This window comes from Balaenoptera musculus, chromosome 9 (assembly GCF_009873245.2).
Source record: "Balaenoptera musculus isolate JJ_BM4_2016_0621 chromosome 9, mBalMus1.pri.v3, whole genome shotgun sequence".
Taxonomy (NCBI): Eukaryota; Metazoa; Chordata; class Mammalia; order Artiodactyla; family Balaenopteridae; genus Balaenoptera; species Balaenoptera musculus.
The window spans coordinates 99,095,100-99,122,862 of record NC_045793.1 but is presented as its reverse complement, the minus strand read 5'-3'; the positions used below and the strand labels follow the sequence as shown (position 1 = coordinate 99,122,862).

At 49.0% G+C, this 27,763-nt stretch overlaps 2 protein-coding genes and 1 long non-coding RNA gene across 3 annotated transcripts; 1 reads left to right on the top strand and 2 right to left on the bottom strand.

Annotated features, from left to right (window-relative positions):
• Nucleotides 1-4,090: 4,090 nt before the first annotated feature.
• On the bottom strand, nt 4,091-7,491 carry LOC118901289. Its single transcript, XR_005021323.1, has 5 exons — nt 7,345-7,491; nt 6,663-6,740; nt 6,426-6,540; nt 5,293-5,420; nt 4,091-4,235 (listed from the first exon to the last, which is right to left on the bottom strand). It is a non-coding gene; the product is annotated as an uncharacterized LOC118901289 (long non-coding RNA).
• A 276-nt stretch (nt 7,492-7,767) lies between these two features.
• On the top strand, nt 7,768-16,046 carry IGFBP3 (insulin like growth factor binding protein 3). The gene is made up of 5 exons (XM_036863865.1): nt 7,768-8,322; nt 11,578-11,804; nt 12,270-12,389; nt 13,425-13,561; nt 14,606-16,046. The coding sequence occupies exons 1-4, from the start codon at nt 7,914-7,916 to the stop codon at nt 13,548-13,550; spliced, it is 882 nt and encodes a 293-aa protein (XP_036719760.1). The 5' UTR covers nt 7,768-7,913; the 3' UTR covers nt 13,551-13,561; nt 14,606-16,046.
• A 6,518-nt stretch (nt 16,047-22,564) lies between these two features.
• Nucleotides 22,565-27,528, bottom strand: IGFBP1 (insulin like growth factor binding protein 1). Its single transcript, XM_036864441.1, has 4 exons — nt 27,078-27,528; nt 25,497-25,681; nt 24,194-24,322; nt 22,565-23,285 (listed from the first exon to the last, which is right to left on the bottom strand). The coding sequence occupies exons 1-4, from the start codon at nt 27,421-27,423 to the stop codon at nt 23,154-23,156; spliced, it is 792 nt and encodes a 263-aa protein (XP_036720336.1). The 5' UTR covers nt 27,424-27,528; the 3' UTR covers nt 22,565-23,153.
• Nucleotides 27,529-27,763: the final 235 nt, after the last annotated feature.

The window sequence follows — 27,763 nt, the reverse complement described above, 5'->3', positions numbered from 1 at the left end:
ACGAGCTCATCTTAACTAATTACATCTGCAAAGACATTTAAAAATACGTTCACATTCCATGTGCACATGAATTTCAAGGTAACACTATTTAATTCAGTATATTTTGCCCTCTGCCCTCCAAAAATTGACATCTGCATACAAAATACATTCACCTCATCTTAAAATCTTCCATTCCAGAATTATCCCAAAATCTCATCTAAATATGATCAACTCAGAAAGTTCCAAATCCCATAATCTACTTGCCTAAATGGCCCAGATGGGTGATACTGAGGGTATGACCCATCCAGGGGCAAAATTCCTCTCCATGTGTAGACCTTTTAAACTAGAAAACATGTTATCTGCTTCCAAAATGCAATGGTGGGGCAGGCATAGGATAGGCATTCCCATTTCAAAAGGGAGAAATTGGAAGGAATAAAAGGGTCATGGGTCCCAAGTCCAAAACCCAGCAGGGCAAAATCCACTAGGTTTCAGGACCTGAGAATAATCCTCTGTTGTTTGATGCTCCACCCTCGGGGCCTGCAGAGAGAAAATCAAAATAAAACAAATCAAAAACTTCCTATAAAGAGAACTTCAGGACCAGATGGTTTCACTGATAAATTCTACCAAATATATAAAGAAGAAGTAATATCAAAGACTCTATACAAACTCCCCCAGAAATAAGATATTACAAGGAAAAAGAACTACAGATTAATATCTCTCATGAACACAGATGCAAAAATTCTGAAAAAAGATTTTAGCAAACCAAATTCAGCAATATATAAAAGAATAAGACCAAGGGGCTAAGGGAAGAGATTGGGGTGGTGTGTGCTATCCCAAGAATGCAAGGCTGGTTTAACAGTTGAAAATAATTCTATGTAATTCACCACATTAATAACCTAAGAAAGAAAAGCTATATGATCATTTCCATAGATGCAGTAAAGGCATTGAACAAAAGTCAACATCCATTCCTAATAAAATGCTCTCTATGCAAAATAGGAAAAGAGAGGAACTTTGTCATCCTGATAATTGGCATCCGTGCAAAACCGACAGCTTATATCATACTTGATTATAAAAGTCTGAACGCTTTTCCCCCAAGATCAGAAACACAACAGGATGTCCTCTTTTACCATTCCAATCAAGCATCATACTAGAAGTTCCAGCCAGTGTTACAAGGCAAGAGAAAGAAATAAAAGGCATCCAGATTGGAAAAAAAAGTAAAACTTCTTTATTCACAGATGACATAATACATAATAGGACTACTAGAACTAAAAAAAAAAAAAGAACCACTAGAACTAATAAATGAGTTTTGCACATTTTCAGGATACAAAAATCAATATACCAAAATCAATTGTATACTAGCGATAAAAACTTAGAAACTTAAATCTTAAAAATATACCATTTACAATTGCATCCAAAAATATGAAATACTTAGAAATACATATGACAAAACACATGCAAGACTTATATGCTGAAAAATAAATGGACATATACACTGTGTTCATGAGTCTGAAGACCCAGTATTATTGAGGTCAATTCTTCCCAAATTGATCTCTAGAATCAGAGAAATCCTAGCCAAAATGCTGGTAGATATATACAGATATAGATATAGATATCTAGATATATATAGATAGATCTATCTATATTGAAAATTTGGTTCTAAAATTCATGTGAAAATTCTAAGACTTAAAAGAGTCAAAACAATTTTTTTTTAAAAAAAGAATAAATTTGGAGGACTAGCACTCTCTGATTTTAAGATTATTATAGAACTACAGTAACGAAAACAGTGTGATACTGGCATAAAGATAAATAAATAGAGATGGCATAATAAATTGATCAATGGAAGAGAATAGAGAACCAAAAAATATACCCACACATATATAGACAACTGATTTTCAACAAAGGCATAAAAGCAGTTCGGTGGAGGACAGTCTTCAGAAAATGATGCTGGAAATAGGATATCCATATAACTTCAATCCATACCTCACACCAAATCTGAAAATTAACTCAAGATGGACCATAGGCCTAAATGTAAGAGGTAAAATTATAAAACTTTTAAAAGAAAACAAGATAAACCCTTGGTGTGTGACCTTGGGTTGGGCAAAGATTTCTTAAACATAGCACTAAAAGCATAATTTATAAAAGAAAAAAGGATAAACTGCACTTCATCAAAATTTAAATTTTCACTCTTCATAATATCTTGTTAAAAATTTAAATGACCAGCCATAGATTGGGAGATAATATATCCAGCATATAATATATCCAGTAAAGAAGGACTTGTATCCAAAATGTATAAAGAAATCTCAAAACTCAGTAAGAAAACAAACAGCCCAATTTTTTATATGGGCAAAACTTTGAACAGACACTTCAGAAGAGAGAAGATACACAGATGACAGATTAGCACAAGACAAATGCTCAACTTCTGTAGTCATTAAGGCAATGCAAATTAAAACCAAAATGAGATACCACTACTTAACTAATAGAATGGCTAAAATTAAAAAGACTGCCCATCCCAAGTGTTGGCAACTGTAACTCTCATATACTGCTGGTGGGAATGTAAAATGATACAAACGTTCTGGAAAACAGTTTGACAATTTGTCAATTTCATAAAACATCAAGTATATATATATATATATATATACACACACACATATGTGTATACATATTCTATATATGAATATATATAAATGTCTGGGCATATATGATATTTTATATATATCATATATATATGATTATATATCATATAATCCAGATATTCCACTACTAGTATTTATCCAGGAGAACTGAAAACTTGCATCCATACAAATATCTGTACATGAATGTTCACAGAAGTTTTATGTTTAATAGCCAAAAAATGAAAACAACTCAAATATACATCAACGAGTTAATAGATTTAAAAAACCAGGGTTGTATGTATACAATGGGATTCAACTCAACAACAAAAGAAGTGAACTATTTATTCTTCCCTGCCTCAACAGGGATAAATCTCAAAATAATTATGCTGAGTAACAGAAGCCAGACGAAAAAGAGTCCATACTGTATGATTCCATTCATATAAAATTCTAGAAAATGCAAACTAGAGTAACAGAAAGGAGATCACTGGTTGGGAGGTGACAGGATTGGTGTCAGCGCCAGAGGCAAACCAGCTGAACGGAAAATGCCCCCCAAATCTTCCTTGCTCCCTATTGGCCAGGGAAAGACCCTATTATGCCCATGGCCAGTTTGACCGCTGCATACCATCCCCAAAGAGAGCAGCAACTGGAAACATGTTAACATTTGAACTAACGAGTCAGGAATCTGGAGCGGGGTGGGGCTCTGGTTTGGAATCCATTTGAGAATAAATCCTCTAATTTAAGGTTTGTTCAGGTGGCTCTGTGAATACAGGAATAAAATTTGACTTCCCACGTGGCATTACTGTGTCCAAGAGCTAATCCTTCCATGGATGCCATGAGATACACAGCAGTGATCTTTCCTGGTCTTGGAATCAAGGTTCAGAACCTGCTCCGGGTCAGAAGCTAGCAAGGGGAGGAGTGAGCCAGCAGGTGGGCAAACACTCAGGTCTCCTGTGATCAAGGTCCCAATCTCCCTCTTAGTTCCCTAAGTTCCAGCCTTGAACAAAAGCTGGATCTGAGACAGACTCAGGAATTGGCCCCCTGTGAATGACCAGAACAGAGAAACAGCCCTTGCCCTGTAAATGACTACACGGGCATGGGTGCCAGTGCCCATGGGAACAGCAATGCTATTGTGAGAGAAAAGGCTGCGGACAGGGAATCATTGTGCTGAACAGAAACCTGCCTTCCACCGGGTGGGATCCCAGAAGGCTTGTCTTCTGCTTACAACGTGCCCAAGCCCTTTCTCTGGAAGCCCTTCATCCATCTCCAAATTGTCAGACCAAGCAGGATGGCACTAACTCTGAAATCCCCGGCTCTAATGCCACGGGTGCCACTTTCCCAATCCACTTTATCAAGCGTCCCTCTCAGAATTCCACCTCCTCTGAAAGACACATGCCAACACTCATGCTGTCCATTCCAAGGCCTCCCTCATCCCTCCAGGCACACAGAGCTGCGGTCCTTGCATGCTCTCATACTCCTCCTTAAGACTCAACTCACCTCTCTGAAGCTCCTTTCGACCACATAGGAGAGTCTGTGCCCCCTCCCCTGGGTCACAGACACACTTGGTCAACCCTTCTGTGTTTCTCATGGTCACACTGCACACCACTGCCTGATCCCCATCAGTCTCTCCAGACAGCCTGTGAGACCCTGTGGCCAGCACACGGAAGTGCTCAGTTTGTGGACAGATAAACTCTTAATGGTGTCATTTGTAGGTTAGGGTCATTTCTAGTGTTCTTCTCAGCAGTAATGTCCTCATGCATCCCCAAACTCAGGAGACTTACCTAGCAGGCCATCTGATGGAGGGGAAATTAGGTTCCCTTTCCCCACCCACACCTCCTCTAGCGGGAAATGGCAAAGCTTTAGGCAGAGTGGCACCGATCCCTGAAACTAGGTCCATAACATCACTCCCCTCTAGGAATTAGGACATTTCTGTTCAGAGTCTACTGGGGTAGGTAAACCTGACAGCCAGACCTCTGGGACGTAGAAGAGAGGGCTTACTGCTAGGGGCAGGGAGAGAGACCATAGGGTGGTGTGTCCAGCTAGGGCAGAAGAGAAGCAAGGGAAGTGGACGTCATATGGAGACAAGGTGCCTGTGAGCTGCTCCAAGAAATGAGTGGCTTCTGTCATGAGGTGAAAATAACCAGGCTGACCCCAGCAGTCACCCCTCATCATCAGGCCAACTGAATTTTGTTAGTGAAAAGGGATACATCCCATCCTGTCGCCTGTCTGTTATGCCAATGGTTGTCTGCTACTTTACAATTATTCAGCAATTTATGCCAAGTACCTTCACCAGGGGAAAAGCCATCTTGCCTACCGACCACTTTATGTTAATAACCACAAACGCCAGATAAATTGGTAGTTTGACAAAATTAACTAGAATGCCACAAAATTAAGTTTTAGCCCATCCAAGTCCCCAAGTCTTCCCTGCAACAACTATATTCCATGGTGGGGGGAGGAGGGGATTGTGGTTCCCTGCAGTTTTGTGAAATAAAAATGACTAAAAATTGAAACACAACTCTCCCCACATCACTGCCCCAGATTTACTTTGCAAGATTTCACGAGAAAGGTCATGAGAGTCTATAAAACGCTGTTGTGGAATGTTATTACAAGTTACAGTGTAACCTTTAGTTTTCTTGGTCTCTGGCTTGTTCAGAGACATCCTGACGCTTAGGCGCCCCCTAGGGACTCCGCGCAGAACACTCACCTTTTCTCCAACTGCACGGCGAGGTCTGTGACTTTAGACATTCTCCCTGGGCTTCCCTTGTCCGCTACTTAGATGATGATGGTGGTAGGGGCTTCCCCCCCGGTGGTGCAGTGGTTAAGAATCTCCGCCTGCCAATGGAGGAGACACGGGTTCGAGCCCTGGTCCGGGAAGATCCCACATGCCGCGGAGCAACTAAGCCCGTGCGCCACAGCTACTGAGCCTGCGCTCTAGAGCCCGCGAGCCACAACTGCTGAGTCCGTGTGCCACAACTACTGAAGCCCGCCCACCTAGAGCCCGTGCTCCCAAAAAGAGAAGCCACTGCAATGAGAAGCCTGTTCACCGCAACGAAGAGTAGCCCCCGCTACTCGCCGCAACCAGAGAAAAGCCCGTGTGCAGCAACAAAGACCCAAGGCAGCCAAAAATAAAATAAAATAGATAATGCTGATAAAAAGTGTCACACTGACCAAAGACCAGCTCAGCCCCGGGTATAACACTGTGCTAAACAGAGGCGGACCTGCCACCCCAAGAATCTTCTGATATAGAAACCGACCGGAATATCAGAGTCAAGTTCCCCATGGTTAGCTATTAAGGAACACATGTTTTGTTTCAATTTTCCAATGAAATTGGAGACCCTGTTCTTGGCTGTCAAAGCAGATAACATACAGGTACAAGGAGTGGTACAGGAGAAAGGGAATAGACAGCGATGGTTATGGCACAGTTCACAGTAAACAGGGCAATCTAGCCTGAGTGCTGGGGAAGGAGGTGGGGCGCGACAGGGACATGAGGGGCTGTGCCTTTGCGGGCCGGGGGAGACAAGACCCTCTCTGTTTGCCTTTCATCTGCTCTCCTTTGTAAAGCCTCAATTATTACTATTATTTTATTATTTATTTGTTTATTTGCTAGGAGTAAATTGGCCTTCCCAATTTACTAAAAGGAGGCGATGTATGGTGATGTATATAGATACATATATACACGGACACACACAGAATAGAGACCACGTTAACTTCACCCACGGCTGCGCAGAGCTCTGCCCGGGGTGGAGGAGGGAATGCAAGGAGGTCCTGATTTGCTGTGTCTACTGCAAACTGCAAAAGGCTCCTCCTAGACACCTATCCTCCTCCTGGGGCAAGTACCCGTTTTCTACGTGGTCTCGCCGCTTCCCACCGCTGATCCACACGCTCTTTTTAAGAGCCTTGAAAGTGTAATTCCAAATTCAATCCTGGACCACTGGCGTCCTCTGTTGGTCACCTAGGGAAGGGGCGCGCATACACAGTTGAAAAGACCCGCACGGAGTCGGCCCACCAGATTCACCGAGACCTCCCGGCGCAATTGTGCTCTCGGACTTCCCCCCACTAGTGCAAAGTGTTTACATTTCACAGATGAGCGAGAATCCCAAAGTCTTCACTTCAACGCACCGCAGGAAACTTGGTACAGGAATACAAAGTGACCTGAAAAAATGATAGTGAAAATCACCAATTTTAAGGACTTCCCCCCCCCCCCCACTAGTGCAAAGTGTTTACATTTCACAGATGAGCGAGAATCCCAAAGTCTCCACTTCAACGCACCGCAGGAAACTTAGTACAGGAATACAAAGTGACAATAGTGAAAGTCACCAATTTTAAGGACTTAGGTTATTAATCACGCTTCAGCAGTGCTGGCTTTATTGTTTTTTATATTCTTTTGTGGTGAATGTAAGCTCTATTTGAAAACAATGCCTAAAACAAGAACAGGCGTGATGTCAAATCTCTGACAAGCCCTGCTAAGGACCCACTCGCCGCCGGCCCACTTTGCTAACCAGGTACTTGCGTACAGACGGCAAGTGTGAGCCCTCACCGCTTTGAGAAGTTACGTGGAAAGGACGAAAACCACGTGCGCACCTGCAGATGCGCATTTGTGGGGGGAAGGTAGGTGCTAATGATAAAACCCCGAGTCCTCGGCTCCCCGAGACCCCGATGCGAATAGGGTATCCTCATTCAGAAATTCATCCCCCGACCCAAGGAATTAAATTTTGCAAAGCTTTGCCAAGTACACACGGTAAAGAGCTGCGCTCACCAGTTTCCCTGACACCATCTCGCCACGGATCGACCTCAACCTGGGGCGCAGAGGGAGAAGGGCGGCTGCAACCGGGTGGCCAAGGTCGGGGGCGCTGGGGTGGCCTGGGGCGCCGGAGATGCCGGGGTGGCCGAGGCGCCTGGGTGGCCGGAGGCACCTGGGACGGCGGGGTGGTGGTGCTGCCGAGTTCCCGGGGACCGAGGGGTTGGGGGGGTGTGGGGGGGGCGCCGGGCATGAGCGAGCGAAGCAGGTGCGCGGGCGGCCGCGCGCTACGCGCCCCCGCACTCGGCCAGGCCGCACAGGGCGAGGCGCGGGCCCGGGGAGCCGGGTCCGCGCCGGCCCGCCCCCGCCCCCCTCCCCGCAGACGGCGCGCCGTTCCGGGGCGTGTCCTCGGCCACCCGGCTTCTATATAGCGGCTGGCGCACCCAGGCCGCCCAGATGCGAGCGCGGCTGCTCCGCGCTGAGGATTGGACTTTTCCTGCTACGCTCCCGCATCCTCGCGCCGCTCGCTGTCGACCCGTCCCCGCGTCCCCCAGCCGGCCCAGCATCGGGCCCCCGCGACGAGTGCCATGCTACGGGCGCGCCCCGCGCTCTGGACTGCGGCTCTGACCGCGCTGGCGTTGCTCCACGGGCCGCCAGCGGCACGGGCCGGCGCGGGCGCTGCGGGCACCGGCCCCGTGGTGCGCTGCGAGCCGTGCGACGCGCGTGCCCTGGCCCAGTGCGCGCCGCCTCCTCCTGCGCCCCCGTGCGCCGAGCTTGTGCGCGAGCCGGGCTGCGGCTGCTGCCTGACGTGCGCGCTGCGCGAGGGTCAGCTTTGCGGCGTCTACACCGAGCGCTGCGGCTCCGGCCTCCGCTGCCAGCCGCCGCCCGGCGAGCCGCGCCCGCTACAAGCGCTGCTGGACGGCCGCGGGCTCTGCGCCAACGCCAGCGCCGCCGGCCGCCTGCGCGCCTACCTGCTGCCCGCAACGCCCGCGCCAGGTGAGCTACCCACGCCAGGTGCGCCGCCGAAGCGCGCCCCTCGGCCAAGGCCACAGGTGGTACCTCTGTGGAGACTTCGCCGCTCTTCCCACCCCAAGGGTTGTACGTGGGGAAGCTGAAGCCCCACGAGGCGAGGGCGCTCGCCTGAGGGACCCTCCACAACCGGCCCTCTACTCGCTCCGTTCTTTGAGTGCAGAGTTCTTGTAAATTGTAAAGCGCTTTCGGCGAAAATGGGTTATAGATTTTCTGGGCAGGGAGGGAGGGGATGCAGAGGTTAACGGTAAATGGAGAGATCCTGGACGGAGGAGATTCTCAAGCCATTCATGCAGGCGCCGCGCCGAAACGTGGGCGTGTACTGTGCGGCCCAATTCCGGACCGCGACTTCTCTTTCCCACGAACGAAGAGCGAGCGTGTCCATGCCGAGGATGCTTGCGGCGCCGGGGGCGCAGGGAATGGGCCAGGGCGGATTTGGACGGGGAAGGTGGGCAGGTACGTTGTAGGAAATGGTACCTGGCTTTAAAAATACTGATTTACACAGACTTACGCTTTGCAAAGCAGTTTCAGGCCCGGGGGTGTCCCAAAAGCAGCGAGGTGGGAACCGGGTCGGACAGCCTGACGTTCAGAAAGAAGTGGCTCTGGAGTTGGCAGGTGTTCCTCTAAATTTCAAGCATGCTTAGACAGCCTCACTCAGGTATGTGAATGAAGTTCCCGCGTCGCTGAAGGCTAGGAGATAAAGCCCTCACCTCCAGCCACCAGCTGGACAGACCATCGTGAGCTAACCCCCATCTGGGACTAGAAGGATGGAAACCCCCTTATAATTTCCCTACCTGCAGATTTCCACTCCCAGGTGAGGCTATTTCCTTTCAAGACTCGTGGAAAGGTAAAATTACAACTGCCTAAAACATATACTGGCTCTAGTAGACGGTTAGAATTGCTGGATGCATATGTCTCTCAGGGCAGTTGAGGCATTTGCTGTGTGTGTACTTCATTGTTACCGTTCATTTTTGGATCTTCAGAAAGTGATCTTAGAAGTTTTTATAGATTTGTAAGTTTTGGCTGGACTTTAATGGGAATTATGATTACTGTCGTAGTAGCTCCATACTATAGGTTGATGTGGTTTATTATAAAATTATGAAAAGATCTAAGTGACTTCTAAAATCCACTTGGGGGGGTAAATTTAAATAACAGTCAAAAGTTTAAGAAAATTATCTGTGGCTTAAATGGAACGGTTTTCTCTCCCTCTCTCAACAGGCATTAGAAAGAAACCAAGGAAGTTTAAGAAATTACTCAGAGTTCTTGGAAAAGAAATGCAAATATATTCATTTACATATTCTTAGCATCCCCTTTGCCCCAGTACTTCCCTGAAAAAGAAAACAAAAAAATAAAACTAAGATTAAAGGAAATTGAAACCAAATTCTACCAATTAAAAACTTACTCTGTGGGTTGCTGGGCTGGATGAATTTGTGCTTCTCCAAACACCAGACCCCTTGGGAACTTTGCAACTTCTCCTCCTCATGGAACTGTTTCTTTTCCCGGGTGAGGAAATCGAAACCCAGAGAGAATGGGGACTTCCCCAAACACCCCTGTGAGCGCACCTGCCCGAGATGCCTGCAGGAGAGAGCGGGGCTTCTGCAACAGAAGCAGAGTATCTTTCAGCCCTTCTCAACCCTCCAGAAGCATTCTCCAAGCCAGAGCTAGACATTTGCTCCTCGGAGCCTAGAGCCAGAGGCCTTGGCAGGCTTCCAGGCAGGTGAGCGTGCTGCCGCCTTGATGGGCCAGATCCCGGGAGGGTAGAGAACAGGTCAGCTGGAGCAGTGCGCTTGGCACCCCAGGTGTAGTAGATGCGGGATCAGATAGCGAACTGAGCCCCACCCGGGAGGGGGAGACATCGGGACTCTGCTCATCAGGGTGAAGCCATCCTATGACAGTTACCTGGCTGCATAGAACCAGGCAAGAGGAAGGGGCTCCCCACTGGCCCTTCTCCCTTAGCCGGCCCAAGTTCATCCTGGAAAAGGAACAGAGAGCATTCTGCTTCCATATCAGCTGCACGTTTAGTCAGTATACTTCAAATCCCAGTGACGCTGTGGACATTGCAATATCAATAGCAAGTGTGTCTTCATTAATTTGATTACAATCAGAGATCTGCAGGAAGTGGCTTCCTTTTCAGAGTGAAGCTCTTTGGCACAAAGGATTGTAAGCCTTGTTTGGTGATGTCCTCATCCCATTTGCTCCTGTGCAAACAAGGAAGGAAGGACTCACCCAGGACAGTGTCCCAGGATCCACAGGGTCCGTGCAGCTCTTCTGGGTGTTCCAGACCCTGCACGGACAGTGAAGAGATGTGACAGGGAGACCTATGAAACACTACCAAACATGCCTCATGAGTCCAGGGGCCTGAGGCAAAGGCGCTCTGTGGAGAATTCAGTTTACCCATCTGAGCCCTTTGCCTGGTGGCACTTAGGATGGGCTGGAATCAGAATCCCTGGGGCTTGCTGCCTCCCAGGTTTCTGCCATCGCCCCAGCGCTTCTGATTCAGCAGGGCCGGGTGGGGCAGAGGATGTGCTTGTCCACAAGTCCACACGTGGGAGGCCCGCACTGGGGCATCCCTGAGGGATTTCTGAGTGGGCCTCGGAGCCTTCCCTGGCTCGGGTCTGCCCCCTCCTGGTGGAGGATGAGAGGTACTTGAAAGCTGAGAGCATGAAAAGCATTTTTCTTCAGCTGCACCTACTTTGTAATAGCACATGTCAGTTTTCATTTTTTATTGTTATTTATTTTATTTTTTTTGGCTGTGTTGGGTCTTCGTTTCTGTGCGAGGGCTTTCTCTAGTTGCAGCAAGCGGGGGCCCCTCTTCATTGCGGTGCGCGGGCCTCTCACTATCGCGGCCTCTCGTTGCGGAGCACAGGCTCCAGACGCGCAGGCTCAGTAGCTGTGGCTCACGGGCCTAGTTGCTCCGCGGCATGTGGGATCTTCCCAGACCAGGGCTCGAACCCGTGTCCCCTGCATTGGCAGGCAGATTCTCAACCACTGCACCACCAGGGAAGCCCCGCAGTTTTCATTTTTAAAAGATGCCTTCTTGAGACCAAGGGAGTACCATTCACCACTAGTATTATGGAATAATACTTTACCAAGGTGTTTTTCTAAACTTACTCGGAATTGTTGAATCACATTTCCATTTGGTTCGGACTTGGTCAAAATGGTAAGATTTCGTCGTTAAGTGTCAATGACCCTCAAGTCTGTGTCTGCCTTGTGTCTTTCAAGGAAATGGCAGCGAGTCAGAGGAAGACCACAGCATGGGGAGCACAGAGAACCAGGCCCTGACCGGCACGCACAGGGTGCCCGACTCCAAATTCCACCCCGTCCACACCAAGATGGACGTCATCAAGAAAGGACACGCCAAGGACAGCCAGCGTTACAAGGTCGACTATGAGTCTCAGAGCACAGACACCCAGAACTTCTCCTCCGAGTCCAAGCGTGAGACGGAATACGTGAGTGCTTTTCCTCTTGCTGATGAGGGTGGGGCTGCCCGGCCTGGGCATCTGGAGATCACAGGGTTGCCCCTTACTCAAGAGCCCTGGCAGTTATTCGCTGGTCCTGCTGATTCAGCGGGCAGCCAAGAGCCCCTCCTTACAGAAGGGATATTGACCCTCCCCTATGGCAGAGGTCTCCTGAGAACCAGTGTGCTGTCCTCCAGGCCCCTGCAGGGCAGAGAGGTATTCTCACAAGAGGTGTTCACTTGGCCTCTGAGTGTCCTGGCCTGTGGGTCCCTGTCCCGGTTCTGTGCCTTGCTCTGGGGAATCACAAGAGAGACAGGGAGCCCTGGTTGGCAGCTGCGTGGGAACGGTGACAGCTAAGTCGGGCAAAAGACGCTCAAGAGCACATGGCCGGTTCCCTGGGCGTTGCAGGGTTTTGTCAGGCGGGCAGTTCCCAGGTAACCCGTGTTTTCTCCCCAGGGGCCCTGCCGCCGGGAAATGGAGGACACGCTGAACCATCTCAAGTTCCTGAACATGCTCAGCCCCAGGGGTATCCACATTCCCAACTGCGACAAGAAGGGCTTCTACAAGAAAAAGCAGGTGAGCGCTGCCCGCGCGGCTCTTCTCTCTCCCACCAGCCGCTCATGCGGAGGAGGGACCAGCCCTCCACCAAGTCCTCCGGCTGCAGCCGTTGCTTCCGGTTCCTGCCACACCCACGACCTCTGAGGGGCTTCCCCTAAATCCCTGAATCCTGGTATCTTCCCGCTGTCCGCTCCTCCCTCCCGACCCACAGAGCAATGCCAGGCCTCCCTGGAACCTTTTACTAGCCATAGAGGGACCCAGACACGTTAGCACTGCTCCGTGGAGGGATGTTCTTATTAACTATTGTAGAGAATTTCCCAGAAGCCTGACGTGAGATCCTATGGCAGGAAGCTTACCCTGAGGTCCCATGTTGGTCCCTTCCACACCCGTGCCTTCCTGATGGTGACCCGCTGTAAAGGATCCGATACATTGTTATTTTAAGGCATAGTGAGTGTACCTCTGTAGATTTCAGATCACGCTCTGGGAGCATCTCAATGGACTTTCTAATTGGATGACTCCTACCTCAGTATCTACGGAATTAGTCACAGAACACAGGGCCATGTTCAAAGTGTTGGTGGGAGTGGCCTCGATTAGAGGGCCCCATCCTGTTCAGTGGCCACTGGTCTCTTTGCCTTTTCATATATTTCTGTCAGTCACTTATTCAGCAAACTCACCCTGAGAAGGTACCATATACACAGCTCGGGGTGTGCTCTGAAAGACCCAAATGTGACAAGCACAGGGCAGATGGGACATTATCATTCCCCCCATTCAGCAGATAGACCTGTAGGACCAACAGGGTCCAATGTCCACCCCAGTGAGACCCTGAGGGACACAAAACCACCAGGACCCCTGCTTTCTTGGGGCACTCATACCTGCCCAACACGCCCCCAGACACACGCTGTGCACACAAGGCCTTGATCAGCTGTGCTTCCTCAGCATAGCAGAGGCCGTGCTGGGAAACCATCCTGGGTGCTGACCACCTGCCCCCGTCGTCAGGACCCCCTCGACGGGGCCTCCCCGGGGCTCACTGGATCATTTGTGCTCTGCCCACAGTGCCGCCCTTCCAAAGGCAGGAAGCGGGGCTTCTGCTGGTGCGTGGATAAGTACGGGCAGCCCCTCCCGGGCTTCGACGTGAAGGGGAAAGGGGACGTGCACTGCTACAGCATGGAGAGCAAGTAAACTGCGGCCACGTAAGCCCTGGGCACCGGTGGGATCCGGGGGGGCGCGGGACCCAGCCTGGTGCGAGGGGCATCTATAGATCCCAGGGGCTGGCGACCCAGAAGCGGCACTGGCCTGGAGGACAGACCCACACGAGACAGGAGCCCTGAACCCGCCCAAACCAGAGCAGGAAAGAGGGTCTGTGGCCAGGTTGTCTTAGAGATACTTAGCCTCATTTTTTTTTACCTTTTTATTTTACATTAGAGTATAGTTGATTAACGATGTTGTGTTAGTTTCAGGTGTACAACAGAGTGATTCAGTTATACACATACATGTATCTATTCTTTCTCAAATTCTTTTCCCAGTTAGGTTGTTACAGAATATTGAGCAGAGTTCCCTGTGCTATACAGTAGGTCCTTGTTGGTTATCCATTTTAAATATAGCATTGCCTCATTTTAAAGATCTTAGAACACTTAAACATTCATACACGACGTAAGATTTCCAGAGTTAAGCTTTTCCCCCCATGAGCCTGATGGTTCATTTATCTTCACATGTAAACTGTTTTCATCGAAAAGAACTTGTTAAAGGAGTATGTTTCTAAAAGATGTGGCTTTTTCTTTCCAGTAAAATACATTATGGCTATTCTGAGAGTCTATGATAAATAGCATGTTAATAAAGTTTATTTAAATCTAACATGAAAATGAAATTTCAAACCATCACGTGGAAGAATGAAATCATATTTAAAAATCTTTTTTCATAAATGAGAGAGCTATTGGAAAAACGATAAATATATTTCATCATCTCAAGACAAATTTAAGTAAACAGAAGAAACTGTCATTTTTAGTGATAAGTTCTGTTTCCTCGCAAGTTGGAAAAAATAATTGTAATTTCAGGATGATTATGTTAGTGAACACCGTGGGCGTCTCATGGTGTTCTCTGCTTTGTTATAAAGTGTGGAATGAGCCTCCACCCTGCCAGTTGCCTGGGTATCATGCCTGATGGTCCCAGCGTGGGCACTGAGCCCTTTTGATTTGGGGGGAGTTATTTCAATACATTCCTTTTTCTTTCTGTTTTAGTTCATGTGGAGCTCAAATATGCCTTATTTTGCACAAAAGACTGCCAAGGACATGATCAGCAGCTGGTCACAGCCTCGATTTCAATTTCTTTTTGTGGTGAATTGATTTTATTTTTTTTTTAAACCAAAGTTTAGAAAGAGATGTTTGAAATGCCTAGTTTTTTTCCAAATGGTGAACTTGGCATCTTTCCACTTTCCAGTAGTCAGTGAAACGCAGTTTGATTCTTCTTGTTGCTTCCTATAAAAATACCTGTAAGCTCAAGCACGGCACGGCCGTAGCTCACACCGCCCTGGAACCCTCCCCACGTGTTTGCCGACGCAGCCAACCCTCCACTTCATGCCTTAGCGACGGTGTTGCTTATGTAGACGCGCGCTTCGTCCCCACATGTAAGGTGAGACAAGGCCTCATCGAGAAGAGGAACGCCCTGCCCTCTGATGCCTGCACATCACGACGCACCCACCTGGAGCTACATCTTTGAAGCAAGGGCCAGGGTCCCTGGACCAAGAAGATATTTTGTATCTTCAAGGGACCTGCACTGCTTGGAAACTAGTGGAGAGAATAAGGTGGAATCTTGCACACACAAAAAAATAATAATAATGACCAAGAATGTTCTAGGGAACTCTGGGAACCTACAGAGGTGGGGATTTCTGACCCTTCTTTGTCAGGCAGCTTCCTGAAGACACAGCCTTTGCTGAGGCCCCGTGGGGCAGGGGGGCAGGGTGACAGCCAGAGGCATCACGAATAATAGCCTCATTCTCCAATGACTGCAGAAAATAGTGTTTTCCCACTCAACAATTGAAGAGCAAGTGTATTCTTGAGGATAAGCTCCTTAAAGACAAAAGAGGTTTATTTTCATCTCTCCCCTTTTGTCCTCCTTGGCACCATGTAAAAAATAATGATTCTATCTAACCTGGAAGACGAATGGCTTGCTGGGGAGCCGGTCGAGGACACTGGGAGAACACAGAGAATCCCCCTTGCTTGCTGCACTTGGACTTCCTCCTTTTCTTTCTAAGTCACACGTACACGCAGAGAGAATACCCTCTTCATGACTGTTCACAGTGTATACGTCATCGTCCAAATATGATAGCACCTATACTAGATAATCCTAGACGAACTGTAAGCAATGCTAGAGAATATAAACATGGCCACGACGGAGGGAGGGGGCTCGTGCCCAGGGCGCAGCCACTCTCCCTGAGGCCACCCTCCAGGTCTGGCAGGAGAGTGGGGAGGGGCCCTCAGCCGCCTCACTGCAGCCTCTGGTTGGATGCACGCTGCACACAGCCCTCCTGGAGAACACAAAGGGATCTCAAGATGTTCTGCCTACCTATTAGCTTTCCTTTATTTTTTTAATTAAGTTTTTGAGAAAAAAAAAAGGTATTTTTGAAAAGTTCGTCTTGCAATGTATTTATAAATAGTAAATAAAGTTTTTACCATAAAGAAATCCCCTTCCCCTTGTTAGTGACCGGTTCCGGGTTTTGTGTTATGAAATAATCCAGAGGGCAATGATGTTCCGACTATAGTAGGAGCTTTCCTTGCTTCCATCTCTGGAAAGAGAACCCAAGGAGCCAGCCTGCGGCCTTGCTGGCACCCGTCACTTCTGCAGTGAGCCTCCAGTTCTGGGCGGTCCTGCCAGGTTCACCAGACCCAAGTCCCATGAGTCCGCGGCCACCATCCCCCAACGGCACAAAGAAATGAGTGATTTGGGCTCCCCACTCACCAGGGCCAAGGCCATGCTGTTGCTATGGCAACCGCTTACCAGGGTTCAGCTAGCAAATGCACTGGAAAATTACCAATCACGGGTACTGACGAGGGTGTCATGAAACGGGGCTTCAGTGATGAGGCAACCTGTCTAAGGCCATTTTCTCATACGGTCATAAGTCCTTAAACCAACCATTCCTCTCCAGAAACGTATCCTAAAGGCACAATAGGGGCTCTGCCCAGAGAGCAGGAGGATATTAAACAAATACATCCATAGAAAGGAATATTATGCCACCACTAAAATGTGTCTGCTGGTAATAATACAGAAAGATGCTCATGGTGGGGTAAAGGCAGAGCAAAATGCAATTATATTGCGTACACACACATACACGTACACACACATAAAACTGAACGGAAAGGCACCAAAACGGTAACCTGGTTACACTGTGAATGTAGATGATGTCCTTATTTTATGTCTGTTTCGTTAGTTTTAACAACTTCCGTAGTGAACAGGAATGGATTCCTTTTTATTTAGAAAAGTGTGCTGCTTCCGTGTGGCAGAGGGGTGGCCCACTGCCCCGGGGGGAAGCATCTGCTTCCAAAGTTGGAGGGTGGGGTCTGCTCCCGTGAGCATCTCAGGCTCCCACTCCCACAGCTCGTCTCCGCGGCCCAGCCGTACCCCCAAACCTCGGGGGTGGCCTGGCCTCCCCTCCCGGCCCCGCGTTCCACCAGCAATACGGTCTCCGGCTTTTGTCCTGGCATGGTCTGCACGCAGGGGACAGAACACGCAGGATCACTGCTCTTGCAGAGAAACACAGTATACGAGGCGAGCCAGTGGGACTCGCGGCCCCTGGGAGATGAGTGTGCGGGAGAACAGAGGGGGACGCGGAACATCCAGCGGCGTCCTTGCTGCTGTTTTCCCTACCCTTTGTTACCGACGTGGGTCCTGGGACTCTTTTTCAAGTAACAGAAATTGATAAGAGGCCAGATGAGAAATTCAGGCTGGGGCCCCTGCGGCAGGACAGCGAGTGAGAACAAGTCACCGGTGCCCTTGCCCGCTCCCCAAGGCACGGGTGAGCTGGTCCCTTAAATGGGGTGAGAGTGGGGGCCGATGGGTGGGTCGGGCTGGAGGGGTGGCTTCGGTGATCTGCGCACCCCCTTGGTGGTGCTGTGTGCTGGGATCATGTGCAGCACCCTGCTTTTGCTCCTGACACCAGAGAAAGGGCGGCTGGTTTGTGGCCTTTTTGTATCATATTGTTCATACTTGCCCCCCAACTGCGCATGCGTGCAATTATTTTTAGTCCCTTGGAGTTTCTTTGTATTCTATCGCTCGAGGAGACATTTGTGCAGGTGCAAGCACTGCAGCAAAGTGTCCCCGGTCCCAGGTCCCAGCCTGTCTCACTTTCTTCTTTTTTAGTGTACCTCCGCGTTTTTTTTAATGCACTCACAATGTCTGTCTCAGGGTGAAACTTATCATAACCTCTTTACCATTCTCAGCATCGGACCTGAGAACCTGTATGTCCCCTTTTTAATATTAAAAAGCCTGCAGTGAATGTTATTTTGTTGTTATTGTTGTTGGCGGGGGGGGGGGGGTGAGGCATACTTTTGGGTTTTTGTTTAATTTGGAAAAGCTAGTGAAGGAAGGCCTAGCTGAGAGGGGACGCGGGGGGGGGGGGGCGGGCAGTGAGGGAGCAGGCCCTGGGAGCCCGAGCGGGGAGCCACCCGGTGTCCCTATCAGAGGCAGGAGGAGGGGGGTGGATGGGGGGGGATGGAGCTGCAGCCGGAGAGGGGGCAGGTCGGGACCCCAGAGCCCTGGCATTTGTGCTGAGCGAATGGGGGGCTGGGAGGCAGCAGAGGGGGGTGACCTGGTTGAGCTGTGACAGGCTCGTCCAGCGGGTCCGCAGAAGCCGAGGCCTGGGAGGTCTCCACCTGGAGACTGTGTGGGTCAGACCAGCGCTGCCCTGGGGGGCTGCGGTGTGGCCCCGTCAGCGCATATTTTGCAGAGAAGGCATGGACTGGATGTGAGGGTGAGAAGGTGGAGGTAGAACGTCAGGAATGACAGCAAGTCTGAGCAACTAAAGCAGCATTGCCACTGAAGAAGCAAACAGGAGAAGACAGTCTGGGGGGGGACTCGGGACCTCTGTACAAGTTCAGGTTGAGAGGCACATCAGACGAGCCCCGGAAACACCACAGGCACCTCCAGTAAGGGGGCTGTGGCTTCCTGAAGGAGAATTTCAAGCTCATTGCAAACAGCGAAGCCCCTGGGGAGACAGATGGCAGCCAAAGATGATTTTCAGGGGGTGGGGCAGGAGGCAGCCGGCAGTGCTGCCGCATAAACCAAAGGGACAGGCTGCTGTGGCCCTGTCCCCACTAGTGCCCTCAGTACCTGCCCTACACCTACACAGACACCTGGTCCAGGTGTCCTGAGGAGTGAAATCCAGGCAGGGCAGACACTGACGGACACCAGTGATAACGTACCAAGTTCAGATGATCCCTTCCAGGTCTCGCTCTCTACACTGGGCAGTGACCACCAGGAATGTCCTCCCCCAGAGCTCCTCCCTGGTCAGGGGAGGGTGAGAATGACCAAACGCAGGCTGCTGGTGCTGGACGCTGTCCATCTGGCTCATCCTTCACCTGCACCTGTGTTCTTGAACTTCAGATGTAGACACAGACCGTCACACATCATCTGAGAGAGTGGCCAGTACCCTGGGACATTATGAATTCACAGTTGTAACAAAAAGTAAACAAAAAAAGTAGATTAGTTTCCTTTGGAAACAAACATATAACAAGTAGGTTTGAAGAGAAGAGGAAAGGTATTGTATCACTTCAATAAAAACACTGGCTAGTCTGTGACCCTTGCAATTCCATATGAATTTTAAAATCAGCTTGTCAGTTTCTACGAAGAAGTCACTGAGATTCTGAAAAGGGTTGTGCTTAATCTGTAGCTCAGTTTAGGGTGTATGGCCATGTTGACAATGTCAAGTCTTCTGATCCATGAACATGGTGTGTCTTCCATTTATTTAGATCTTCTTTAATTTCCTTCAAAAAGATTTTGTAGTTTTCAGAATATAAATTTTGTATTTCTTTTGTTAAACATACTACTAAGTATTTTATTCTTGTTGACACTATTGTGAGTGAAATTTTCTTAATTTCATTTTTTGATCGTTTATTGCAAGCATATAGAAATACAATTAATTTTTATATATTGAGCTTGTATACTGCAATGCTGTTGTACTCATTTATTAGTTCTAATAGTCTTTTAGTGGATTACTTAGAATTTTTTATGTATAAGATCATGTCATCTTCAAACAGATATAGTTCTACTTCTTCCTATATCTGAATGCCTTTTCTTTCTTTTTCTTGCCTAATTTCCCTGGCTACGGTGTTGAAGAGAAGTCATGAGAGCAGACATGCTTGTCTTGTTGCTGATCTTAGGGGGAAAGCATATAGACTTTCACCATTAGCTATGACATTAGCTGTGGTGTTTTCCTAGATGCCTTCTGTCAGCTTGAGGAGGTTTCCTTCTATTCCTAGTCTGTTGAGTGTTTTTATCATGAAAGGGTGTTGGATATTATCAAATGCTTTTTCTGAGTCTATTGAGATGATCATGTGATTTTTGGTTTTTTATTTTATTACTATGGTTTATTGCATTAATTGATTTTAGGGTGTTAAAACAACCTTGCATTCCTGAGATAAGTCCCACTTGGTCATGGTGAATGAGTATTTTAATATGTTGCTGGACTTAGTTTGCTAGTATTTTGTTGAGGATTTTTGTGTCCATATTCATAGGAGATTTTGCTCTGTAGTTGTCTTTTCTTGTGATGTCTTTGGTGTGGAATCAGGGTAAAACTTTTATGAATGTAGGCTCATAAAATGAATTGAGAAGTGTTTTCTCATCTTCTAAATTTTAGAAGAGTTTTAAAGAATTAGTATTCTTTAAATGTTTGGTAGAATTCATCAGTGAAGCCATCTCGGCTTTTATTAGTGGGTAGTTTTTTCTTTACTAATTCAATCATTTCACTTGTCTAATCAGATTGTCTAATTCCTCTTGTGTCAGTTTTAGTAGATCATGTGTTTCTCGAAATGTTTCCATTTCATCTCAGTAATCCAATTTGTTAGTGTACAGTTGTTCATAATATTCCTTTATAATCCTTTTTATTTCTGTAAAATCAGTGGTAATGTCCCCTCTTTCATTTCTCGTTCTAGTTATTTGAGTCTTTTCTCTTTTCTTGGTCAATATAGCTAAAGGTTTGTCAATTATGTTGATCTTTTCAAAGAACAAGCTTTTGGTTTCCTTGATTTTTCTCTATTGATTTTCTGTTCTCTATTTCATTTATTTCCACTCTCATTTTTATTATTTCCTTCCTTCTGCTTGACTTAGGTTTGGTTTGGCCTTCCTTTTCCAGTGTCATAAAGTTTTTTTGAGATTTTTAATGCCCCTATTAATAAATAATAGGGGCATTTAATAGCTGTAAATTTCCTTCTAAGCACTGCTCTACCTTCCTCAGATTTGAGAGTTTCCCAAGCTCGGAAGTAGGGAAGTGCTGTCCCAATTGAGACCCACAGAGGCAAAAGCACGAAAAGCAGGATGATTTTCATGGGAGGGGTTCCGTTTGGACCTTCTGCCCCTGCTTGCTGTCAGGACTAAGTGCAGCAATGCTCTGGGCCTGACCCGGCCACAGAAACCATCCTATTAATAACGCTTATGGCCTGGATCAGACGTGGAATAGACTCCAAACGTGGCTGGAGCAGAGATCCTTCTGTCCCACCAGGAGCTGTCCCCAGAGCCCATTTACCCCCAGACCTGTGTGAACCCATGGGACTTGCTGTTGTGACTACATACTCAACATGTGGGTGCATGACTTCTACGTGTAAGCAGAAAGAGCTGTCCTCTCTATGAATAGGACTGACCCAAGGGAGCTGCTGAGAAGTTGCTGGAGAATCAGGTGGACGCAACAACAATAAAAGATGGGGGCGCTAGAATCGTGAAGGACTCTTAACTCAGATTGCCTCCCAAATGCCCATCAACTCCTGATTCCTTTGAAAGGAACTGGAACTAGAAATATGAGACACTGTTGCCAGTCACGACTGCTGCATGAGAGCATGTCCAGAAGCCCTGGGACTAGACAGAGCTGCCCACCCCCCAACCCCGGTCTAAGACCATATTGATACTTATATAGTTTAACTGATACTTTTGACTAACCACCCAAACATGCCATGGTCAAGGTGGATGAATACCCCCAACTTCAGCTGAGACTGAGAACCCTCTGTAGGCGCTGCTGTGCCAGTGCCTTCAAGTTTAGAGTTGTGTCGCTTTAATTTTGCCCAGAAGTCACCTCCTGCGCGTCGTGGGGAGGGAAGTCCACCTTCCCCAGCTCCGCTCCTGAGCCCACACCTGAGGGGTAGTTGCAGTCCAGACCCTCAGGCTGGGTCCTACAGGGCCCTCGTGGGGACCGAAGTGCTGAGAAAAGCTCGCATTGCCATCACAGGATAACGGTGACCACGACGGTGACCATGAGGTTATTTTTAGCAGGGTGGGATGGGGCCGTGGCTGACCCACATCGGGCTGATATATTTTGTATGATGCAGCTGAGGGCTGAGTTCGCAGTGAGTCCTGCGGGCTCGGCACAGGGAGGGTGGCAGCTGTGGGGGTCAGGGGGTGAAGGGGGAGACCCAAGATAGGGAGCTGGAACCCAGACCAGGGAGGGGCCGGTTGGGATCCGCTGGGATGGATGAGATGCCCACCCAGGGGGAGAAGAGGAAGGAGAGGTCAGCAGGGCAGGAAGGAATGGGGGTCAGGAAAAGCGAGCAGGGAGCAGGGTAAGAAAGAAGGAATCCACGTTGCAGAGGACCCATGTCTTGGGCTCAGGTCTTAGTTGTGCAAACAGAGGGGCAAGCAGGGTGCTGCCCTGGAGGGCGCCACTGAAGCCCTGCAGGGGACATAGGCTGGGCAGAGTCAGAGAGGAGACGGGTGAGGGAGAAGTTAAGGAAGTGATTCTGTCTTGCATTTAAGATAGGAGAAACCCTGGCCTATTTACAAGAGGAAGGGGTGGAGCTAGTGGAGAGGTTAGGGCCCGCAGAGGGAGGGAGGGGTGCCCTGGGCGTGGGAGCCCTCAGTGGGCAGGGCAGACCTGCCAGCAGTGGGGACCAGGAGCCTGCAGACTGGACGCCCCAACACTGCATGAGGAAGGGGAGGTGACGGAGGGAGGGAATTCAGGAAGGGAGAAGACGTTATGTTCAACAAAGGTCCATGACAATAGCAATGTTCCAGTGTGGTGTATTTATTCCAATGTGTTTACACTGTGTTCATGTGTTTGACCATATCTCCAATACATATTTTAACACGTAGCAATATCATCACATGTAGCTTTGACTACGTAATCAACATTTAAGTTTCCCTGCAAATTTACGCTAAACACGGATCCATGGAATAAACAGAGTAAATCATTCCTAAGCACAGCATAACCATCCTCCATCAAACCACTTAAAAAAAATCACTGCTACACATTTGATTTTGCATTTTCTAGGCAGTATTTTCCTGTGCTCTTTAAGACAGAAGCATGAACCTCTGAAGAACTGAAATACAAGTATTTACACACAACATGATGGGAAGTGTTTCATGATATATAAATTAATATAACACAAGTTACTGTGTAGAAAAAAATAAACTTATGGTGAATAAATAAACTACAGCTTTATATATCAAGTAATATGTGGAGTATAAAAAGTAATTCCTATATATATACATACACATCTATATATATATAAAAGTGTGTGTGTATTCCAGAGTATAAATATCGTATGTACTTAAATATTTCATGTGAAGGAACAGATCATATTGCATCTGTTTTCAGTTCTGTAAGTTAAAATACTGATGGCATTTGGGGTCCCCTCTGATTACCACGGACCCCAGGATCTTCTTCCCGCTCCAAGGGTAGACACACCAGCAGAGCCCAGGCTCTCCTTCCAGGGATGTCTCGCACTGCGAAGAAAAGAAGCAAGGTCAAGAACAGCCCCTGTGAAGCTGAGAGGGAGGTGGGGCTCCGTGCTGCCCAGTGCCACGTGGAGGGCGTGGCAGCTGAGAGCCAGGCCGTGGGCACCCCCAACCGGCCGTGGCCATGACTGAGGGCAAATCCTACACCGTCCTGGTTCTCCTCATAAAATGGAGACTAAGGGCAAGTGCCCAGTGCAATAAGGATGTCACGCGTGTGTTGAACGGTACAGCGTGTGTACAACTGTCTGCTTCACGGCCCCTACAGCAGAGCTGCTGAGCCCGGAGGGAGCCTGCCCGTGTGTGGCCAACCTTGCTGTCGTATCCCCTGCCAAATCCCTTGTTTGTTATAAAGCACTTCCTGGTCCTCAGTTTCCCCCAGAAATATCCACAGAACCTAGGCTTCACTGAGTCCTAAAGGGCTCCTCAGAATTAGGTCTTGGTTTACTTCATCTCACTTCTTATCTGGCAAGCCAAAAAAATGCTATTATATTTAATTATAAAGTTCACTTCCCTTTGTAGGGAGAAAAAAAGTAAGAGCTGTCCAAACAGATACTCACTTTCCTAAGTAGAATTGTCCCGTTCCTCCCTATTACAGGTGAGACACTGAGATCCAGAACGCGAGGGGCCTGTGAAGGTCCCCACCTGCTCAGATTTGCTAGGTGATGGGGCAACGCTCGGTTCAGGGTCCCCGAGTGCACACTGGCTTTGAGCATTGAGCTGGTCTTCAGGCTACCAGGGGGCTAGTGGCTCCTACTCCCAGAGGGGTGGGTCTTGCATAATATGATCGGTTATGTGGTTTTACGTTGCTTACTTGGGGCTGGGCACCCTGTTTGCTGAAAGGCTGGCACTTGGCAGGGGTGCGGGCATCAGGGGCTGTCGCGTGAGGATGCACGTACCTGCTTGCTGTGATAGAATCCATTCTTGTTGCAGTTTGGCAGATAAAATTTGTAAAGTTTGTCTCCTGCCTTCTGCTGCTCCCTGGCTAATCTGTCCAGCACTTGGTAGAGTTCTTGCTGGCACGGCTCCTGAAAGAAAAATTTGACATTGGGGTAAATGACAAGAAACAGTGTCTTATTAGCCTAAAAGGGGAGCGGATGTAAGAGGTTCTGTGTGGGCTCTGAGGACAGGCCTGGACCCACTTTCCCTGGGCCTCACTCTCTCACCTGTAAAAGGAGGGTGGTTAGTCTCTGTTCTGAGCTGTTAAGATAAAGGATGGGAACCCCATGCCCTCCCTCACTGAACATTCACTAAACACTTGCAGGAGACCAGAACATCACCAATGCCATGAGCTCTCCGACTCTCCTGCCCCCCGTGAGTAATTCTGGCACCAGTCATCTGGTTGAAAGGAGAATGGGCACAACTCTGTGAATGGAGAACTTAGTAGCAGAGATTTCTAAATTTTGAACAATGTTCCTCTGTAATCTACAAGGTCAGTTCCCATGAACCAAATTCGTTGAGGATTAAGGCATTCATCTGGACAATCTGAGATAAGCATGAACTTTTCTCTATGTGTCATGATTTCAGGATGAAACTCTGAAGTGTCTAGAAAACGGTTCAATCTCCACTTTTCTGGGTATGCATGTTCGTAGAAGTGATTTTTCTTTCTTTTTTTCACAAATGAACCCAAGTCACTCCAACTTTGATTCTTTGTCGCCCTCAAGTGGTAGGACTAAAAACATACATCAATTAAGATGCTCCAAGGGAGTTAGTGCTTAATGGGGACAGAGCTTCAGTTTGGGAAGATGAAAAAGTTCTCAAGATGGACGGTCGTGATAGATAGTGGCAGAATAGTGTGACTGTACTTAATGGAACTAAACTTTAAAATGATTAAAATGCTAAATTTTATGTTATGAATATTTTACCACAATTTCTTAAAAAGTGGGGGGAAGATGGGATGGGGGAGGAGGATGTTAAGAATAGCTCAGTGCTCCTTAGACACTGCCAGTCTGATACCCTTATTTTAGAGGTGAGCTCAGAGATGTGAAGTAATGTATCTAAGGTTGCACAGCACGAACTGCATTTTCTTTCCATCCAGAGGGCTCCTCTGCTGAAAGCCCTTGGGTTAAAAGCTCCCAAAGCTAAGCTGAGAAATGTCTGTTAGGCTTGGGGAAGGAACTTGTTTATATCTAGGGCTCAGGACCGGACCTGCAGGGCCCAGCAGATTCAAGCTAGAGTCTCCACCTACCCCGAGGCTCTCACCTTCCGGTTTTTGATGTCGGTGGTCTCCAGAGCCTTCATGCTCTCATAATTACTGATGGCGTTCCAGAGGATGGGCAGGTCCTCACTGGACTCAGCCATCAGGTGGAAATTGTCCAGAAGCTGCTCCTGGGTCATCTCTGAGCTCTCAGGGGACACGTTCTCTGGGATGGCAGGGTCCTCTGCCTCTGAAAATGGAAAAACGAAAACCCATGAGCCTCCCACCGAAGCATCTGCACCTGTGCCCCCCTCCCCTGAAGCTGCTTCCCTTCCCACAAAACCGGACTGGGTCATGCTGACCCAGAGTTTTGCCTACTCCCTCTTTAAAGGAACTTCTGATGGTTTCCAGGTAGAGGGATGACCCAACAGCAATACCAATGGCACGAGTGCCCTGTGTTTCTGCTTCTAAAGTAGCCAAATGCACATTTGTCAAAGCCTGGGAAGAGCTCTGAGAAAGCCATGGATTACAATTCAATTCCTGACGCCATCCTCAGCTTTCCCATCCATAAAATGGGCATTTTTAGTAATTCCCTGTGAACAGGTGGTAGGGTTTGTTTAGAGGTGGGGTCTAGATTGCAGCTCTACTCTCTTCTTTTCCAGGGGCTCTGCCTTCCCACAGAGTGACTTCTTTGCAACCCTGGGAAAAGGGAGGGTCACCAGATTTCTTGCAGAGTCCTAGGGTTTGGATCTGGTGCATGGACAGAATGATGGAGAACTGGCTCTCCTGAGGGAACCCGGGGGGACACCCTCTCCTTTGAGGACCACAGAGATGACTCTGAAGGCAGAGAACCAGGAGGAAAACCGTCCCCACCTTGGAAGGGTGACGCGCTCCAGCAGATCCCTATCAGGGCATAGAGCCACAAGATCCCTCCAAGAATCACGGAATCACTGGACATACAGCTGCCCAGACAGGGAGGTAGGGAGAGGGGGTAGAGGAGGGTGTATTTCCTCTGCTTCCCACTACAAATAAATCACTGCTAAATTCAGGAAAGTTCTGATTGTCAAGTTCTGAGGAGGCAGCACACACATCAACCACTGTTTTTCTGTGGCAATGAACGCAAGTGAAGTTTTTAGCCTGAACTTTCACATTATGTTCTGTAAACATCTGGGAAGCACATACTGTCTGCACAGGACATATATTTCAAAGGACATTCCAAACACCTCCCAGGAGGCCGGCAGTACAGGCTCCCACTGCAGGCCTTCCCGGAAACTAATGCATTGGCAGGGAGGAGAGCAAGGGGCATCTGGAGTGGCACCCCGCTGCCTGGGCACCCCATCGCCTCCCTCTTCTGGGTTTCTATAGATCAGTGGGCTGCCGGGGTGGTCTGGGCTCCCTCCCCAGCTCTCCCACCAAGTTGTGTGTGTCCTGCCTTACCCTAAGCGCCCCCTGCAGGACCACACAACGATGGGGTTCATCTGGGTGACAAATCCTTTCCCCTTACAGGTTTTGGCTGCAAGCTCTGAGCCTGGCCGGGTTTGCTCCCCACTGGCTGTGGGCTTTGGTGGAGCCCCCGCCCCGGCCCGCCCCAGTCCCCCACCCCATCTGTCCCAGGGGAGGGCCCCGGGCGGGGAGACGGTTGGTACCTGTGGCCTCGGCGCTGGGCGCGGGCATGCAGGCGCCCCGGCCGCGGGTGAGGGCGTACAGGGGCCGAGGCTCCCCGGGCAGGGCGCGGCAGCTGAGCCCATGGGCGCAGCGCGCAGTGGCCACGCCGCATGCGGCGTCCAGCGGCAGGGCGCACGTGGGGCAACAGCCGCAGCCGGCGGGCCGGGTGAGCTCCGGGCACGAGGCGGGCACGGGAGGGCAGAGCGCCAGCCTCTCGGCGGAGCAGGGCGCGCAGCGCCAGGGCTGCGGAGCGCCAGCGGCTGAGCCGAGCTGAAGGGCCAGCGAGAGCAGAAGCGGCCAGGCGCGGACAGCGGGGACTTCGGGCATCGCCGGGCAGCGGCGGCGGGCGGGAGCCGGTGCTCGCTAGGCGGTGGCGGCGGCGCGCTGGCCGATGCTGGCTGAGCGGAGGCTGATGCTCGCTGAGCGCCGGGGCGCCTTATGAAGGGCGCCGGCCGGGCCGCCTGAACCAGCGGTTAATGATTGGCGGCGCCGCGTGCTCGCGGCCGGTGTTCAAAATAAGTTTGTTTTGGTTGTAGGCGCACTGCCCTACGCAAACCGTGGGTAGAAGGAGGGCAAACGGTCCAGGTTTCAGACTGTGTTTGTCCTGTTGTTAGGGTTTCAGACTATGTTTGTCCTGGAGCCAAAGTGCAATGCCAGCCAGGAGCGC

Coding starts and splice junctions, on each gene's coding strand:
- IGFBP1 (XM_036864441.1), bottom strand. CDS start 27,423: ATGCCCGAAGTCCCCGCTGTCCGCGCCTGGCCGCTTCTGCTCTCGCTG. Junction 25,682..27,077: donor GCCCAGCGCCGAGGCCACAG/GTACCAACCGTC, acceptor TTCCATTTTCAG/AGGCAGAGGACCCTGCCATC. Junction 24,323..25,496: donor CCGACATCAAAAACCGGAAG/GTGAGAGCCTCG, acceptor TTTTTCTTTCAG/GAGCCGTGCCAGCAAGAACT.
- IGFBP3 (XM_036863865.1), top strand. CDS start 7,914: ATGCTACGGGCGCGCCCCGCGCTCTGGACTGCGGCTCTGACCGCGCTG. Junction 8,323..11,577: donor GCCCGCAACGCCCGCGCCAG/GTGAGCTACCCA, acceptor GTGTCTTTCAAG/GAAATGGCAGCGAGTCAGAG. Junction 11,805..12,269: donor CCAAGCGTGAGACGGAATAC/GTGAGTGCTTTT, acceptor TTTTCTCCCCAG/GGGCCCTGCCGCCGGGAAAT.